Below are 18,434 nucleotides of genomic sequence, written 5' to 3' on the forward strand. Positions count from 1 at the left end.
CAGAGCAAGGCCCAGGTATCTGAAGGGTACAGTGTGGATGCAGTCCAGTCCTGAGGTCTCAGAAGATGCTGACCTATTTTGAAAATGAGGACTCTCATCTTCCCTTGAGCTGTTTATCTGGTGACATTATTCTACCTTGAGCACCTCCTGGGACTATCTGGTTTATTTAATCCATGCCTTTAAATGCTCACATGTGGAATGCTCACACATGGCCCAGGCCTGCCAACAGGATCCAAGACAACAGAATCTTGCCTTTAAACAACTCCGACAATGTCCTCCTTTGGTCTGAGTTTGCGTGTCCAATGCCCAAATCCATGTTGGCGGTCTAGGACTCCCACTAAGTCTTTTTATTTGAGTGAATTTTAAAATTATGAAATACTTCAAACACACTGAGAAAAACGGAGACAAAAGTCCACGTCTTGCTCAGAGTTGATGAAACAACACATCCCATGCAAGGGACGTGGGCAGGATTCCAAGCCAAGGAGTAAGTTGGTGCCATGAGAGAGATGCTTGGGCCAGTAGAAAGAGCCCTGAACCCTGACTCTGAAGCCCTGGGTTGCCCAGAACAAGCTCTGCTGCCTAATGGCTCTGAAAATTCAAGCAAATCATGCCCTTTGTGCCTCAGTTTCCACAGTCACCCTGTGAGTTTCTTCTTCTTCCCAACGTCTCTACATGGAGACTCCCAGGGCTCAGTCCTTGGGCCTCTTTTCTATCTACCATCACTCCCTGAATAATCTCATTTAATCTCATGACATTTAATATCTTCTAAATGCTCTTGACTCCAATTTTATCTCTAGCTTGGGCCTCTCCTCTGAACTGCAGGTGTAAATATTCAGCTGCCACCTTGGTGTTTCTCACCTTAGTGTCTAATAGAATGCCTAAACACATCTCACACTTCACATGTCCCAAACCAAGCTCCAAACATTGCCCCTAAATCTGTTCTCACACAACCTTCCTCATCTCAGAAAGTGGTAACCCTATTCTTCCAGTTGCTCAGACCCAAAAACTCGGGGCCTCTTTGACTCCTCTTTCTTTCAGACCCCATACTTGAGTCATCAGCAAATCCTCTCAGCTCTATATAGAAAATACATTCAGTCTCATTCCCAGTTGCTGCCATCCTGCTACAGCCACCACCCTGGAATAGGCCACTATTGCCTCTTTCCCGGATTACTGCAAGAGCCTCTTGGCTAATCTTTCCTCTTTCATTCTTGTCCCCTGTGGTCTAGTCTCAACATGGTGATGGTAAATTGGATTGCATCACCCCACTTCTCAAACCCTCCCAGTGGCTTCCTGTCTCGTTCAGATTAAAAACCAATGTCCTGGCAATGAGTGGTGCCATAGATTCCAGAATCACAGCAACACACAGCCGCCAGACTATGACAACTGACAGAGGGTGGTGTGGTTCCCTGACTAGGAAACAAACTTGGGCCGCAATGGTGAGAGAACTAAATCTTAACCACTGGACCACCAGGCCTGGCTCTTCCCAAGCTACCTAATCTAATGCTATAACTCCGTCCCCCGCCCTTCCTATCCCCCTTGCCTACTTCATTCTTCTCCTTAGTACCTAACACTATCTAACATACCACACACCTCCCTATGTTGTTTATTATCTAGGTCCTCTGGCATCCATAAGGTCAGCAAGTTAGTCACTTAGCTCTCTTCTATATCCCCAGTGCCTGGAACAATGCCCGGCACATAATATGTACTCAATAAATATTTCTTGAATGAATGAATCTTGAAAATAGGGAATATGTTATTACGTCCTCAAAAATATTACTATGACCCTAATAAGATAGGAGTGAACAATGACTGGGCTTATTTTAAAAGTGAGAGGTTGCCGGCCGGGTGGTGTAGCAGTTAAGTTTGCATGCTCTGCTTCAGCAGCCTGGGGTTTGCAGGTTTGGATCCCGGTCACAGACATACCCACCCCTCATCAAGCCATGCTGTGGCAGGCATCCCACGAGTAAAGTAGAAGATGGGTACAGATGTTAGCTCAGGGATACTCTTCCTCACACACACGCTCACACACACACACACACACAAAGTGAGCAGTTAAGACACAGTCTGAAATTCCATCACTACCACCCAAGTCCTCATAGAAAGCCACACCTCTCCAGGTGACTGCCTTTCATAATGTGAATAACTTTAAGGAAAGGTCTAGTCAGAGTAAGATGTGTAAAAGTTTGCTTCCAGAAGGAAAGGAAAGGAAGATGTTACGGATGTTCAGACAAGAGAGTCAAACTACAAACTGACCTAGGCAGACTGAAATTTTGGGGTAACAACTAGATGACCTGCTGGGGGGGTCAGGGTGAAGTCACCACCCCAAACGCCCAAGGACAAATAGGGATAAGCAGCAGTTTGTGAGCGAGATCAGTGCTAGCGAGGACCCTTCCCCTTCAGATCTCTGTACCTCTTTGCTTTACAAATGAAGAAACCAAGGAGGGGAGAGACTAAGTCACCCAACATCAGCATCTAGACGCCCAGATGATGGGGAAGCCAGGGCTGAAACCCAGGCTGTCAAGCTCCCAGGCCAGTGAGCTTTCAATAGCACAACCACCATGCCACCCACCCTCACAAGCCCTACACAAAATAGCCATACAACAGGCGGATTTCATTTCCCTGGTGCATGTGTCAGTATCCATGCAATGCCAAAAATGATTCCAAAGGAAATTCCTTAGCTAGGAGTCCTACAGAGAACCAGAATGGGACTTGGAAAAGAACTAAATTCTTTCTGGGGTATTTCAGCCAATGGGAATGGAGCCTGGAAATCACTGGTGTTTTCTGTTTAGGGAGATTTCTAAAATAGCTATCTTTGGAGAATGAACAGTGGTTACCATGATGTTGGAAAAATGAAGTCACTGCTTTGACATAAATATGAGGAGAAGAAAAGAAATGACTCTACATATATTAAAATAAACCAGTTCTAACCCTTGAGCTGGGAAGTTAACCCTTGCCTTCCATTTTGTTTTCCTAAAGCATTTACCAACAGAACTGAAATCACAAAGAGAAAGAGCCCTTCAGGACTCAAAGGGAAGTCTGCCAATTGAAATGGAAAGGGGAAGAAAGAAGAGGATGAGCATGTGCTCTGTATCAGGCAACTTCACAGGCAGTGTATTATTTATTCCTTACAATAGCCTCCCCCCCCACGGCAGATAGTTCTAGTTCAATTTTGATAAGGAGGAAAATGGGACTCAAGGAGCTTAAGTAACTTGCCTAAGGCCACACAGCTAGTAAGTAGAGGAGTCAGGACTCAAGTGTTTCTTAACTCCAGATTTCAAGATCTTCCCTTACTCCACACTGGACAACGCTGGCCAAGTTCCTCATTTTCTCTAGGCTTCAGTTCATTACCCACAAAATAAGGGCCCTAGATCGAGACTTCTCAAATCTGTCTTACATCTCTGATGGTTTATGGACTTATTATGTTGGGATTGTCCTTAGTTAGTGATCTTCTTGGTTCTCAGGACTCTTGACTCCCAGGAAGAGTTTTCCCATTGGACTGGTCCCCTGGCCTGATGAGTTTGAGGGAACTGATCAAGGAAGCACTTATTACTGATACCACACTGAGGATTTCAGCCTCTGGAACCACAATTCAGTGCCTGAGGGTCTCCTCCTGGCATGAATATCAAGACCAGTGCACAGAAGCTCCAGTGGGAGAGGCCTGAAATCCTCGAATGTCCATGAGGAGTTTATTTATAACACCTAGGGTACACCTAACAAGTTCATCATGTGGCAATGTGTGCAAAGAAAGAACTGTCCCAGAGAAGTCTTTGCCAAGGCAAGGGCTAAGTTGGTGAGCAAGCCTAGAACTCTCCATCTGTAGCAGTTATAAGGGACAATAAGGGAGACAGGGGAGGCCTCCATAGATTGCAAACATCTTCCTACAGAGCAGGAAGAGGCTTAATGCCTCAGAAAAGAGTTCTGGACTAAAACTAAGTGAGGGTTGGACTCTTTGCTCTGCTACTGCCTGGCAATGGGACCCTGGATAAGTTACTTCCACATTGTAGTCACATTCTAGCAGGCAGTATAGCCATAGACAAGTAATTATAACAAAGTTTGATGAGCAGCTGGGCAAAAGTGGCAGAGCTCAATCTTGGAGCCTCTCAGGGCAGGATAAAGCCATTACAGCAGGCAGAAGGGCAGAAGCAGGAAGGTTTGAGGGAAGGTCAAGGCCCCAGGGCAGGGCATGGGGAGTGAGTAGGGAAGCTGAGCCCTAGTCCTAGAGAATCCAGGGCGAGTCATCAAGGAAGATCTCATGGCTCATTATTACAAGACTGGATGCAAGAGGAGGCCTGCTCCTCAGTGAGAAGCATTATACCAGGCAGCACATGGGGATCACCTGGGAGTCTTAGTCTAATTCAGATGCTTAGGCCCCAGGCCCCGAAATTCTGATTCTATTGGTCTGGGGTGGAGGCTGGGCACCAATATTTCTTTTTTTTTTTTTTTTTTTTTTTCGTGAGGAAGATCAGCCCTGAGCTCACATTCATGCTAATCTTCCTCTTTTTGCTGAGGAAGACCAGCTCTGAGCCAACATCTATTGCCAATCCTCCTCCTTTTTTTCCCTTTTTCTCCCCAAAGCCCCAGTAGATAGTTGTATGTCATAGTTGCACATCCTTCTAGTTGCTGTATGTGGGACGTGGCCTCAGCATGGCCGCAGAAGCGGTGTGTCGGTGCGCGCCCGGGATCTGAACCCAGGCCACCAGTAGTGGAACGTGCGCACTTAACTGCTAAGCCACGGGGCTGGCCCACCAATATTTCTTTAAAAGCTCCTCAGGAATTCTAAAGCACAGCCAGGGCTGAGAACTTCTGCAGTAAGCAGAGATTGCCAAGAGATGGGGCCCGTGCCTTGAGTGTCCACTGGATCCCAGCACCCAAATCAGGGCTTGCCAGATAGAAGATGCTCAAGATATGTGGCCTAGATAAAGGAATAAACACTGCTTGAATGAAGTGATGGAAGTCACCAGCTAGTTATTAGAATCAGAGCAAGGGCAGGAGTAAGACTGGCCTTATGCTGAGTCCCCTGGATGACTGACCATGGGCTGCCTACACCTCTCCTGACTAAGACCATGACTGGCCCAGACCTTGAGGCTGAAGCTAGATAAAGCCTTATGTGGCGGCCCCAGAAAGGGGAGAGATGAGATGGGGAGGGTGGGGGTCCAACGGTCCAATACACATCAAGGACTGTGTGGTGAATCTCAAGCACACATTAATGACTACTAGCATGACTGAAGATAGCCTGTCTTTATTAAAGTATCCCATCTTCAAATAAGTGGCCCTCCTCCCTCCACCACTACAGATGGTGGTGACTTTCTATTAAAAAGGGGAGCAGTGGGGGAAGCAAGAGAGGCAGCCAACTTATTAACAGAGGTGGGGTGAATGAGGACCCTCAGAAGCGCAGGGTGGCATCCTACATCCTCCTTTCTGCCTCCCCCACACCCCACTTCATACCCCTACTAACAGAAAGTCTTCTCTCCTTCCACTCCAAACCATATTGCATCCCATTTTAAAGCCACGTAAGATTCTCCCACATACCTATGCACTTCGCTATGGCCAAAGCACTTCACATCTTTAATGCTCCCTCTCTTGTTAATGACCCCCATCCCTGCAGTTCTAGGTGGACAGCTGATCTTTGGTGAGAGGGCCCACGCATGGCCATGTGGGAAAGCCTCCCAACTAGGGTTTCAGCAAAGGGCCCAGGAGGCCAGGCCCCTGTTCCTGTGTTCTGGCCATCAGAGCTGTCAACTTGGTCCCTGAACTCTCGTCCCTGAACTCTGAAGACTCTTCATTATAATGGAAAGTCATTATATTTGTTTCCTAGGGATTTTGTGCTTTGCTTCTAACACTCTGCCTTCTAAACCTCCTCTAAACTCACTCCCAGTTCATACGCGGGGTAGGGGGAAGCCTCGCTCTATGGGACTTCACCCCGACCACCATCTCTGAGCCAGGCAGACCCAAGAATCAGCCGTAAGTGGAGGAAGGCTGGGAGCCTGGGGAACAGAAGGGACTCTGTTCCCAGCGGCAAAGGGACAGCCTAATGCCCCCACCTCTCTGTGTTCAAGAGGAATCTCTGCTGTGTGCATGGAGGCAGAGCTGTAGATGAGACTCATACACTAGGCAGACGCAAATTTAAGGCTGCAGCTCCAGGCGTGGGAGATAAGGAGGGGTACGGTGTGGAGTTAAGAAAGCAAGGATGAGCTCATCGCGATGGAAAGCCCTTTTGAGAGCACCTAGTCCTGTAATTTTCAAACTTTTTAAAAGCAGTGGAATCGTTTTTCATACAAAACTCTCAAATGGAACTCCATCTAAGTTGGAGCTGTTCTGATTAAAGCAAGGGAGGAGCTAGGAGTTGGGGGTGGCCAGTTTGACCAGGATGGGAAACCCACTCACTCAGCCTACCTTCCAAATACAAAAGTTCCTGAGGCACCTATGCAGAATTCTGGGGCCCTGGGTTTCACTTTGAAAAACCAATGATCTAGCCCAAACCCTTAATTTTATAGATGGAAAAACTTGGTGATTTGTCCAGGGTCCTCACTGAGTAAGTCGCGGCACCAGGGCTAGAACTTAACCCCACTCCCCACTCAGGTCTCTCTTCCTCCCCTCCTACCAGCTGGCTGGCCCCCACAGGCCTTGGGCCCTAAGAGTCCTCCTGGGCCCACTAAGGGATTCTTAGAAGGAGCTGCGGAAGGAGAACTGCAGGTAGATGATCAGCAGCAGGATCGTGGCCCAAAACAAGCACCAGGGAATAGAGAAGAAGTTGCAGCCAGAACCCCCCTCGGCTTGCGGCTTGGTGGGGCTGGGCGCCCGGGAGAAGGTGTAGGTGGTCGCCTCCTCCTCCAGCAGCTTCTCGCTGGGCTTCCAGTGCACGATGCCCTCCTGGCAGGCCTCGCAGAACTCGCCGCGGTGCCGCCGGTTGTCTTGGCGGCTGGCCACGTGGATGCGGTACTGGCCGCCGCGCTCGCCGTAGCACTGCTCGCGCAGGCTGGTGATGAGGTTGTCCACCAGGCTCTCGATGTTCTCCTCCAGCATGCTCGACTCGTCCAGCCGCGCCGTGCCGCACTCGTAGCACAGCTGCTTGAAGACGCGCATGCGCACCGAGCCCGCCCGCTGGGCGCGGTCGAGGTGCATGTGGAAGAGGATGACCAGGTAGGGCGACTGCCAGGTGTGCCAGCACCAGGAGCAGTGGAACCTGCGGGGAGGGGGAGACGTAGGAGGAGAGGATGGAGTGGAGGCGGTGGAAACAGCCCCAGGAAGGGGGTGAGGGGAAGTAGGCAGAGCCTGGAGGTGGAGGCGGAGGGGGTGTGTTTACAGCCCCGTGGGTTCCTTAGCTTTCCCCAGGCAGCCACCCAGCCTGTCCCTTGTGTGCCCTGTAGGGCCAGAGCGGGCACTTCAGGATGCACCTGGCATCCAGCGGCCCTCTGCCCTCACCAGCCCACCTCCTCGGTGCTCTACAGAGGCCTCAGCTCTCTTCATCCCAATACCCTCAGGCCTTGCCCTTGGGACTTGGGCTCTGGGCATCTTTCCTCATCTGTAAAATGTGCGCGGTGCGCTAGATGAGTCCTTCCTGCTCAGACCTCCTTTGAGTCTGATAGCCTGCACCATATAGGAAACGCATAATCCATCCACCTATCCTTAGCTGTCAACACTGACTGTGAACAGTCTAAACCCAAATCAGGAGAAAATGACACCATCGTCACCCCTCAGCCTCCAAGCCAGTGCCAGGGTTAATGCATCCCAAGGCCCAGAGTGAGCTGACTAGGGTCAGCTGGGAATCACATGTCACCAGCCTGGTCTGGAGGGGCCATAAGCCCTCCCCACTCAGCCCCACAAGCCTTCCAAGTCTTCAAGAAGCTCCTGGGACCTGCCAGCAAGTGTCCAGCCCTTTGCGCCCCTCCCGTCAGCTAGTTTAGGGGCTTCATGTTTTCATTTTTGTCTCTTCTCTTTTACTCACATCCTTTGACGACTGTTTCCGCTCTCCCAGGCTAGACTACAAAACTTGGACTGGAAAATATCAGAACTGGAGGGGCCTTAAAAATCACCTTATTAAGCCTTGGTTCTACTCTGAGGCACAGAATAAGAAAGCAATCCATGTACACACAGCTAGTTAGAGGCAGAGCCAGGACCCAGCACATAACAGGTGCCCAGTAGATGTTTCTTGAATTGAATTGAATGGACTGAACCAGGGCAGGAAGGCAGGCCTTGCTTCTGGCCCCCAGGCTGCACCACTGAGCCTCCCTGTCATATGTCCCAAAGGTAAGTCTTTACATAATAGACCTGTGGACAAGAGTGCTGGAAAGTCAGCTCAGATGTTATTGTACATATACATCATCTAGGGACCTTGTTGAAATGTAGATTCTGATTCAGTAGGTCTAGAATGGGGCCCAAGGTTCTGCATCTTTAACAAGTTTCAGGTGATGCTGATGCTGCTGCTCCATGAACCACAAGGCAAGGATCTAGGCTAACCCCTCCTTTTGCAAACAGGAAAAGTGAGGTCCAAGAAGGTAACTGAATTACTCAAGAACCATGGAGCTAAGAGTAGAGCCAGTTTCCAGTACACCTCATGTGTACAGTATTTTATACTAAGTCAAGCTGAATTAAATAGATTGAAACTGAACTGTCCCAGGACCAGAGCATAGATCTTTTGACCTCCAATGGACCTCAAGCCCCCTTCTCTTAGTTTTCAACCATTTTTAAGGGATTATTAAAATCTGAAAATATGTAAAATGTCACTTTAGAACTAATAAATATATTCCACCTCTTTTCCAGAAGGGGAAACTATGACTCAGAGAAGGAAAGTTACACAGGTGCTCAGTGGAAGAGCTGGAATCAAACTCGGGTGTCCCAACTCCCAGTTAGGGACTCTTGCTCTGCCTCCCAGTCTACACCAGCCCAACAGTGAGACTGACCCTAAGCATCTGGGTTCTCCGTGTCTCTGTCTCTTCTTGGAAGGTGCCCCAGGGGCTGCCTGCCGGGCCCCTACTTACTGGGCTACTCACCTGCCCGAGGCATGCAATTCCAAGTACTGCTTCCAGCCAGGGGCCAGCACGTTGTGCTTGAGGTTCGGATCCATAATTAGGTCCCAGCTGTCAGCCGGCTTTGCCTCCTCCATCTTCTCATAGAAGACTTTCTTCCATTCATCTGTGGTCACACTTTTACACATGGTCTCGTCAGAGGCGAGGGTGGGCAAGCTCCACCTGAGTGAGAACGCGGAGAGTGAGGGCAGGTGCAGGGCAGGGCAGCGCAGTCTCCACGGTCTAAAAATCCTCATCGACAGGACTGGAAGGAAGCAGGACCCAGCTCCCTCCTTTGTCCGCAGTGGAACCTGTTTCCACGGCAACCAGGCAGGGTGCCAAGAGACAGCCTGGGGAGGAGGGAGTCTCCGAAGGGGTGTTTCAGGGCGATGAACTGAGGCTGTGGAGGCAGGGTTTGTTGGTCTAAGTACCCAAGACAGGGTGGGGGTCCTGAAGGAAGCTGAGCTTCAGACCAACTCACTCTGGCCTGCAAAGGGCATGCAGAGGCAAGGACCTGGGAGCTGGCTCAGATTCACCTTCTTGCCCCTGAAGGCATCATCAGCATCTGGCTGCTATGGTAACCATGATACCTCAGGGAACCAAAGAGAAATAAGGGTTGGGAAGATGTAGACCTGTTAATAGATGCAGCAGTAATAATAAACTCTCTCTCTGCACCCCCACCCATCTTGTGACTAGCACTTTGCCGTTGACAAAAATGATTGGACGTCTCTTTACCCACTATTGTTATTGCCGCTGCACAGATCAGGAGCCTGGATCAGGAGCCTGGGACTCAACAGTTTGTATCCAAATCCAAGCTGTTGAGGCCATACGAATTCAGTAATTCATTCATTTCAAACATACCCATGTGCCAGGCTCTGTGACAGGTGGTTATAACTGGGTATGTGCCCAATAACCAGAACGCAACAGGATCCATGCTGTGACAGCCATGTACAAGCCACCTGTGCACAAAGGTGGGAGCCATTGCATCACCTGGCAGGAGCAGAAAAGATGATTTTCAACTTGATTATAGAAAAGGAACACGATATCCCTGTGAAAAACAGCCTTTACTATAGGTGCCTCTCCTGCTATTTTTTAATAAATTATTTTTCTTTTGTAAAAGTCATACAGGTTTATTATAGAAAAATTGGAAAATATAGATAAAATCAGGCAAAAGTAAGACTCTTCCTAACACCCCTGCTCAAGATAATCACTGTTAGTATTATGATATACACACCCTGCCTGCCATTTTTCTGTACGTGTGTGTGTATATGTGTGTATATGCATGTATGTATATATATCTACACACATTCTACATACCACACTGTGAACTATTTTTTAAATAACAATATATCATGAATATTTTCCTAAGTCATTAATATTCCAACCTGTACTCTGCCTATATTCTATTATCAGGCTGGGCAAAATTTATTTAGCCTGGCTCTATTTTGGGGCATTAAGAGTCTTTTTCAATCTCTCACAATTACATACTTGCTACCTATTTGTATAAAACTTATTGAGGAAGCTCATGGACCTGCATTCCAGGCACCGGAGAGGATGCTTCCTGCAGTTGGAAAACACATCTCTTGACTCTACTCTCTGCAGAAGCTTGGTGTGGTAGAAGAATCTGAGCAGTCTCCTCAAAAAGTATGACTTATGGACAGCCTACAAATCCTGAAGTTTAGGGATGAAAAAGAAGGGCCTAAATCTCCCGTCTTATACTGGAGACCATCTTCCTGGTGCTCCTCCTGCCTCTGCATGAATGCTTGATGCCTTGACATACTTTATTTTAGCCTCAGTGTATTCGTCTTGGCAATGGGATAATAAGGAGAGAATATCTGTAGTGATTAAAAGCAGGGTCTCCAGAATCACTTGCCTGGGTTCTTTTTTTTTTGGAATTGCTTTATATCCTCATAAGTAGCTATTCTAATCTATTTAATGTGTATCATTTCATTCTGGCAAAACGTGTTGAAGTTGTATGTGAATGTATCCTTAATTTGCATAGTAACAGCAATCACTATGTAGCACTTACTAGATATCAGGCATTGTCCTAAGTGCTTTATACATATTAATTTATTTCATCCTAATAACACCCTCTATAGGTAGGTAATAGCAGCAGCAGCAGCTCCATTTTGCAAATGTGTAAGCTAAAGCAGAGAGGTTAGATAACTTGCCCAAGATTCAACAGCTAATAATCAGTGGAACTGGGATTTGAACCAAGATGACAGTCTTCAGAGCCCCAACTTTAATCACTACACTGCTCAGCATGGAATCTAGAACAAAACATTTGCTAAATAAATGTCTTTCTACCTTCTCACTACTGGCTATGGCCATTCCAGACTCTGAGAATTGAGATTCATATCCTTTCAGCAAATGGTTCACTAGGCCACTCTGAGGGCACAGTCCCGGGGAAAAAGAGTGAAGTGTATTCAACCCACCAAGCTCCCTGTTACTCCTGTGGATGCCACCTCTGCTGCTGAACTTAATGGACAAACAGTGTCCATAGACCCCTGAAGCTGAAAGAGAAATCAGCTTGAAATCTACCAAAGAAAATATAGTGCATAAAGCCATCTGTAGGTACACCATTCCTGTGAAGCTGTAAGCATTTTATGACAGGCACCCTGGTTCAGTTGAAGGAGCACTGAGCTGAAAGTCAGGAGATATAAATATATATCCCAGCTCTGCTACTGGCTGGCTTTGTGATCTTGGGCAAGTCATTTCTCTTCTCTTGGCCTCACTTTGTCCATCTGTTCAATAAAGAATTAGAGTAGATAGCAATGCTCAGGTCCCCTCTGACTGTAGCCATATATGGTCTCAAAGAGCATTGTACTTGGAAACTTGAATCCTTGGAGGGCAGGAGGTAGAGGGGAGGCCACTGGACGGAGGAAGGAAGGTTCTAATTAGGCATTGCAGGTAGTGCCTGGAGTCGGGGTCTGTCTCCTTGGGGGCTGCTCCATAGCTGAGGAGCTCTGGGGAGGTGTCACTCCACTAGCCCTGTACTGGACACAGTAAGAAGGACAGAAATTAAACCAGGGCCACTGGATGTTAACATAGGAAAGGATTTTTAAGTTCATTAAACTTCTATCCTTCAAGTTAGTACTCTTGCCTCTGAATTAAGGCAGTCGATGCCCAATGAAGTAAACTGACTTAACCAGCCTCAGAGGTGAGATGGGAGCTGTCTCAGGTTGCAGCCATGGGCCAAAGTGAGAATGGAGGCCAAGGACATTCCCAGAAAGTATGTAAAACTAAGAGAAGCTTATAGAACTTGCCCTGGAGCCAAAGTATATTACCCAACACGAGGAATGAATTCTCTAGAAGTATCTTGCAGTTGTTACTACAATAAACATTATGATGAAAAACAAGAACACAGAAGGTAAGAATGACCATAGTTGTGTGTGTGTGTGTGTGTGCGCGCACGCATATGTGTGTGTAACCAGCTGATGCAATCCCCATTGGCACAAATTATGTTTAATTTAGAACCTGAGCTTGCTACGCAGAGACCAGTGTAACACATCCTTCTGTATAGCAGAATGTTTTCTCTAATAAAATAGTATTTGTATCAAGGCAAATAACCCTATGGTATTGAAACTTGCTCTCTATCAAATGAGCTCTGATGCCATGAAATCCACAATTTAGACATTGACAGTCTAGACATCTTTAAAGCCAATGGCCTCACCTTGGCCAGTCTTTTAAAGTTTGTGATCATAATTTAAATCCATAAAATTGTTTAAAACCAAATCTCTAACTATTATTATCCTGTACATACGCCTGAGATTTGGAAATGATAATAAAACACCAAAGTGCAGGAGAGAAAAAAAAAAAAGAAAGAAAGAAAGAAACCAAATCCCCAACTAGAAAATAGAGTAGTGAAAAGAAGAGACAAGAAAGAAAACCATGTCTCTAATTTGTTGTTTGGCTCAATAGGAAATATTTTATAAAGCTTATTATTCTATTATTGCTTATCAAAATGTTACAAAAATAAACATTGTCACTCTTGTAATGATGCACTAATGAAAAGTGATTCTCAACCACGGGCAATTCCATACCCATACGAGGCATTTGGGAAAGGGGAGGGGTGTTTGAGGGCTGGGTCAATCACTAGAAGTTTCTACTGGCACTCAGTGCCCAGGGACTAAGGATCTAAATGTGCCTGACAGTTCCACAACAAGGAATTTTCCTTTGCAGAATGTTCCACCCTTGCTAAACCCAAGAGTAAGCCCCTCCATAATCTGTTGGTTTATTGGTACAAAGAAAGAGTCCAGGTAGTAGTCTCAACTTCCAATTTACTGGAACCATTGTTTTGTTCCCTGGTGGAAACATTCCTCCATTGGGAACCAAGACCTCTAAACCAGCTGAGTCCAAAGTCATCAGGTCAGTAAGCAAAGAATAAAACAAAAAACAAAACAAAAAATCACTAGTTTACCATTGGGGTAATTTTGAGAAAATTTTTCCACCTCTTAATTCTTGGAGCTGGGAAATAAATCTTGGTTGCTAATTCAGAGCATATGCCACATCCTGGAGAACATTACCCAGACCTGCAAGGTGCTATCCCCTAGATGGGTCTGTAACTGACTCTTCCAAAGGCCAATGTTACTGTTCAATCAGGACAGCTGCTTCAGGGTGAGGAGGGATATGGTAAGACGAATGAATTCCATGAGCAGGAGCCTATTGCCAGATTTCATTTGCTTTAAAATGAGTTCCTGGTCAGAAGCAATGTTATAGGAAATATCACAATGGTAGATAAGGTATTCTCTAAGTCCAGTGCTGCATGTCCAAATGCCTATAACAGAGATCAACACTGAACCTTGAGTGGGGCATGATTCCATGGAGAATCAGCCAGCCACCTGGTGGCAGTTTGATTATATTGGACCATTTCCATCCAGGAAGGGGCAAAGCTTTGTTCTCACTGGAATAGACAATAACCGTGGATATGGGTTTGCCTGCCTTCTCCACAATGCTGCTGCATTTGTGGACTTTCAGAATGCCTTATTCACTATTCTAGTATTCCTCCACTTAAGCCTCTCAACTTAACTGCTTAGGCTTTCTCACTGTATGGTAGTTGGTTTCCAAGAAGGAGCATTTCAAGAAGGAAATGAAAGCTGCCAGTCCTCTTAAGGCTGGGATCGGAAATCTCAGAACATCACTCCCATCATATTCTATTGGTCAAAGCAATCACAGGGCCAGATTTAAGGGGAAGGGAAATAAACTTCACCTCTTGATGGGGAAGTGGCATGTGCCTACAGGGAGGGAAGAAATTGGTGGTGGCCATCTGTGGAGACTATCTACCACAGTGCTCAATCATTTTTTCTTATCCTCCAAAAAGCTTAGTGCCTTGAGAAAGCTATGTCAAATTCTATGATGTAAGTAGAGGGTAACTTCATCTTGCAAAAATGTAAACTAAGGATCGGAGAGGCAAAGTAGCAAAAAAGTAAACTAAATCCAGTAAGCCCAACCTTAAAACATAACCAAAAAGGAACAGTAGGGCTGCTCACCTCGGAACCCAGCAGAAGAAAGCATCGCAGGTACCCAGCCCACCACTACCACCCACCCCTGCATGTCAATCATCATGTATAGGAATCCCTTCCTCTCCTTCCCCTCCTCCCCTCACTACTGCCATTGAGCTTCTCTTCCAAGCCATTGCTCAATTTTGTGAGTCTTATGTGCCACCGTCATGCAGAACTCTTATCAGAGCTATATCCATGCCTCAGCCCTGTTTGTCACAGCCCAAAATCTAAACTCCCCCAGTCTTCGTGCTCTTGAATTCTTATCCCCACAAAACTCTGTTTTATTTCTGTGCTTATTTTTGAGTGCTTGACCTGGTCTTTGAGAAGGCCATTTCCCAGGAAACGTTCCATAGCTATTAACAAGGGAACAGTGCCATGGTCCATGAGGTAAAAGAAGGGCATATTTGAGAGAAATTACCAAGTCCTCAAAAACTGTTGTTCCCATTTGGATATTTGATCCAAAATAAAAGACGGCTTCCTTCCCATTATTCTAAAGAAGGGGCAAGGCCCAGCAACATTACATGTTGGGAAGCAGCAAATTTTTTATTCATTTATTCGTTCAAAAAACTGAATTCTCAACCACTATGTACCAGGCCCCATACTAGGCACATGGATATAAAATGAATTAGTCTCATTCTTTCCGTGTCCAATGACATCAATCAGCCAGGTGACCCAGACTGACTCAGAGCCTTTTATAACCCATGACATGAGAACTGAGCCTAGTGTATGCTCTTGTTGCGGGGCAGCCACAACCATGGAAAAGTGTCTTCTTCAAAATTGAATTGTCCCCCCCTCCCCCGAGATTAGCATCCTAAGGTGGTTCTAGAAAGATATGCAGCTGTTCAACTCTAACAACGTTGTTTTTCATGGAATGTCTAGGAGGGAATGAGAGTGCAATATATTATCAGAAAGTCTTACTGTGGTTGAACATCATACTCATGGAGTTCAGAGGACAGTGCACAACTCACAACTTTCCTTTACTTTTCCATCGAATCACCCATCAGTATACTGAGAGTCCACCTAGGATGCATGTCCAGAACTTTCCCTTCTCTCTCTGATCTCCTATCTGTCTTCTCCTCTTTGATCTCTTCTGCTCCTCTGCTTTATCTTCGGGGCCCTGATTCAGTCTTCAGAGTGGAGCATCTTCAAGCAAATAAACTGTTATCGTGCTAATACTGACCACCTACCATTGCATAACTTTGATTGTTAGCAAAGTTTCAGTCCCTTCATTCTATCAAAGACCCTCTACTCACCAAGGTAAAGGGAAGAAAGAAGATAGGGGATGAAGGAAAAGGAAAATTCCATTGTATCACACACTGTCCTGCCTCCAAGCATGATCTTTCCAAGAAAATCAATGAAGAGAAAATCTGGTTCTCTCCTTTGAAAGTGAGGGGGAACTGGTCTGGACAGCAAATATATATTTCACGGCAGCCACAGAATAATCCTCCATCACAGTCACATTCAATTACTTTGGCTGAGCCTCTGCCATGTGACCTAGAAATACAAGAGTATAGAATAGAGTTAAGGAGTGGAAGGGGTCTGGGAGATTCTCTAGTCCAACCCTGATCCGAGGCCCCAGTGACTGATTCATCTCATGCGAAGCCTAAAATAGGCATGAGATGACCAGCTTTTAATTTAGTGTGAAGGTGACTCTTCACTCAGAGTGAGGAGACTATTCACTGTAGATCTTCAGACAGACCCAGTGATCCAGGACTAGGGTTACTGCTGAAGTCCGATAATCACGGATGCCTATTGACAGTCAAGCAGTCACCCAGCCTGAACATGAACACCCCAGTGCCATGGAGGTCACTCTCTCCAGAGGCAGTGGGTCTATCTAACCTCCAGCTGTTAGACAGTTCTTCTTGGCTGTATGCCAACCTCTCACTCCCTAAAATCTCAGCTCACTTGCCTTCAATTCAGAGCACTTAACAAAGTGCCCGCTCACAGTAAGCAGTCAATAAATATAACTACTTCTAGATGGGGAAAAAAGTGTGGGTTTTTTTCTGTTAGAAGCCTCTATTTAAATAATTTATAAAAGTCTGTATTGCCAGACCATCACTGCTTGTTTTATTCTTTAAACATGAAAGCTTTTATTAAGAATACCTTATATTGAGCTGAAACACAACTTTAGGAGAAAGAGTATTATTTATTTTATTCTCTGACATAATTTTCTGTAATGGCAAGAGCAAAACAGTCTCTATTTGTTAATCTGTGTATTATGGAATCTTCCAAACACATGTAAAAGTGAAAAAAAGATAACAATGAAACTCCACGTATCCATCACCCAGCTTCAACAACCACCAGCTGTCTCCTATTCTAAGACATTTTCTTCATCATAATATCTGAGATTTTCTTCAAAACAATATGGGTAGGGGTATAGATAAAACGTGATGAACCATGAATTGATCATTGTTGACTCCGGGCAGTGGGTACATGGGCGTTTATTGTGCTATTCTCTCTGAAACTTTCTGTAATAAAAAGTAAATAAATAAACATGTTTTTCTTTTGCTCATTTTCCTCTCCTAGTTTTTTGCTTTCAAAACCATGAACCCATTCTTCTTGTACCTTGTAGCTATGGGTTTCTAGTTTAATCCTTTGTGGTCTGAATTTTTCCATGCATCTTCCTATTGCTGTAATGATAACCTTATAAGTACAAAATAGTCTAAACCTGTTCTCTTACAGCCTCACAAATACTTACCAACAGATGTCTATATTTGAAATACGTGGTACACACATACTATGTAGGTAATTAGCGGTTTTATTTATAGCTGAGAAGCAGATGCCTAGCTTCTCAGACCAAAGAATTTTCTAGTAAAGGAATTGGATAATCCTGGTGAGCCATAAAAGTTAAATAAGTTCCATTCGTTTAACATCCATCCATTGCGTAACTCTTATATGCTAGATGCTGCATAGACCATGGGGGCAAATAGACAAATTATTCTTCACTCAGTTCTCTCAGACCAGTGTTCAGGTAAACTTTATAGTACTGATGAAAATAAAAGACCACAAGGATCCTCAGCATCTAATATTACTCAACATGTAGTAGATACTCAATAAATGTTTGTTGACTGAATAATATATAAGTGCATTGCTGAATATCACATTCTAATGCCTGGCCTTCTAACAATAAATTAATTATTGAGAGTGACTGTTGTACTCAGGGAGGATTTACTCTCTCATATTCATCTTTCTAGGGCCTCATCTTTTGATTGGCTTTGGTTTGGAGGTTAATTTGGAAGTTTATGTAACTTTTTGGTTGCAATATTTGATATAGGTGAATGAAATTAGAGAGTTATGTGCTGTGTGTGAACAGGACAAAAAAACAGTGAAAAACCCAGGTGCACCCTTCACAGCCAGGCACTTTAAGTCAACAGCTTTACCAAAAACTGTTCTCACTGTGTTGTAGAAGCTAACACTGATCTTTCAAGGATTTAGGTTAATTCCTTTGCAGATCTGATTCAGGAGCGGAGGAGTAAAGGGGTCCTCATTTGTTAGCCACTTGGGAACCAAGAATCTTCAGACTCCAAGTTCTGTCTTCGGTGTCTCAGAAGAGTTATTTTCTTCCCCGGGACTCAGTTCTAGACCCAGATTGACTCCTTGAAAAGAGCATGACTCCTGTATGAATGAGAGAGAGAAGTTCCAGGGAGAGAGAGCCCTTTCCCTGCGTAGGTTGGGTCAGGTGGCAGGATGTTCAGTGCCAGACATAGCCAGGAAGAGAAGTAGGAAAGTGAGGCCTGAGGCTAGACGTGGCAACGTACTGGGACTGGGAGGCCGGCCCGCAGTGGGGTGTGAGGTCAGTCTTCCTGCAGGCTGTCTGGGGACCAGCTCCAGAAGCTGCATTTCTCCTCTGTCAGCTTCCAGGAGCCAAGCCCACACTCAGGGATCCATGGCAAGCCCCACCGGAAGGGAGATGGCTTTCACATCAGAT

At 45.7% G+C, this 18,434-nt stretch overlaps 1 protein-coding gene across 1 annotated transcript; it reads right to left on the minus strand.

Moving 5' to 3' along the window:
- Positions 1-5,228: 5,228 nt before the first annotated feature.
- RTP1 (receptor transporter protein 1) lies at positions 5,229-9,456 on the minus strand. Its single transcript, XM_058555572.1, has 2 exons — positions 8,991-9,456; positions 5,229-7,183 (listed from the first exon to the last, which is right to left on the minus strand). Exons 1-2 carry the CDS (start codon positions 9,260-9,262, stop codon positions 6,664-6,666), a joined length of 792 nt encoding a protein of 263 aa, XP_058411555.1. The 5' UTR covers positions 9,263-9,456; the 3' UTR covers positions 5,229-6,663.
- Between the last annotated feature and the right edge of the window lie 8,978 nt (positions 9,457-18,434).

Source organism: Diceros bicornis, chromosome 15, assembly GCF_020826845.1.
Source record: "Diceros bicornis minor isolate mBicDic1 chromosome 15, mDicBic1.mat.cur, whole genome shotgun sequence".
NCBI classification, from domain to species: domain Eukaryota; kingdom Metazoa; phylum Chordata; class Mammalia; order Perissodactyla; family Rhinocerotidae; genus Diceros; species Diceros bicornis.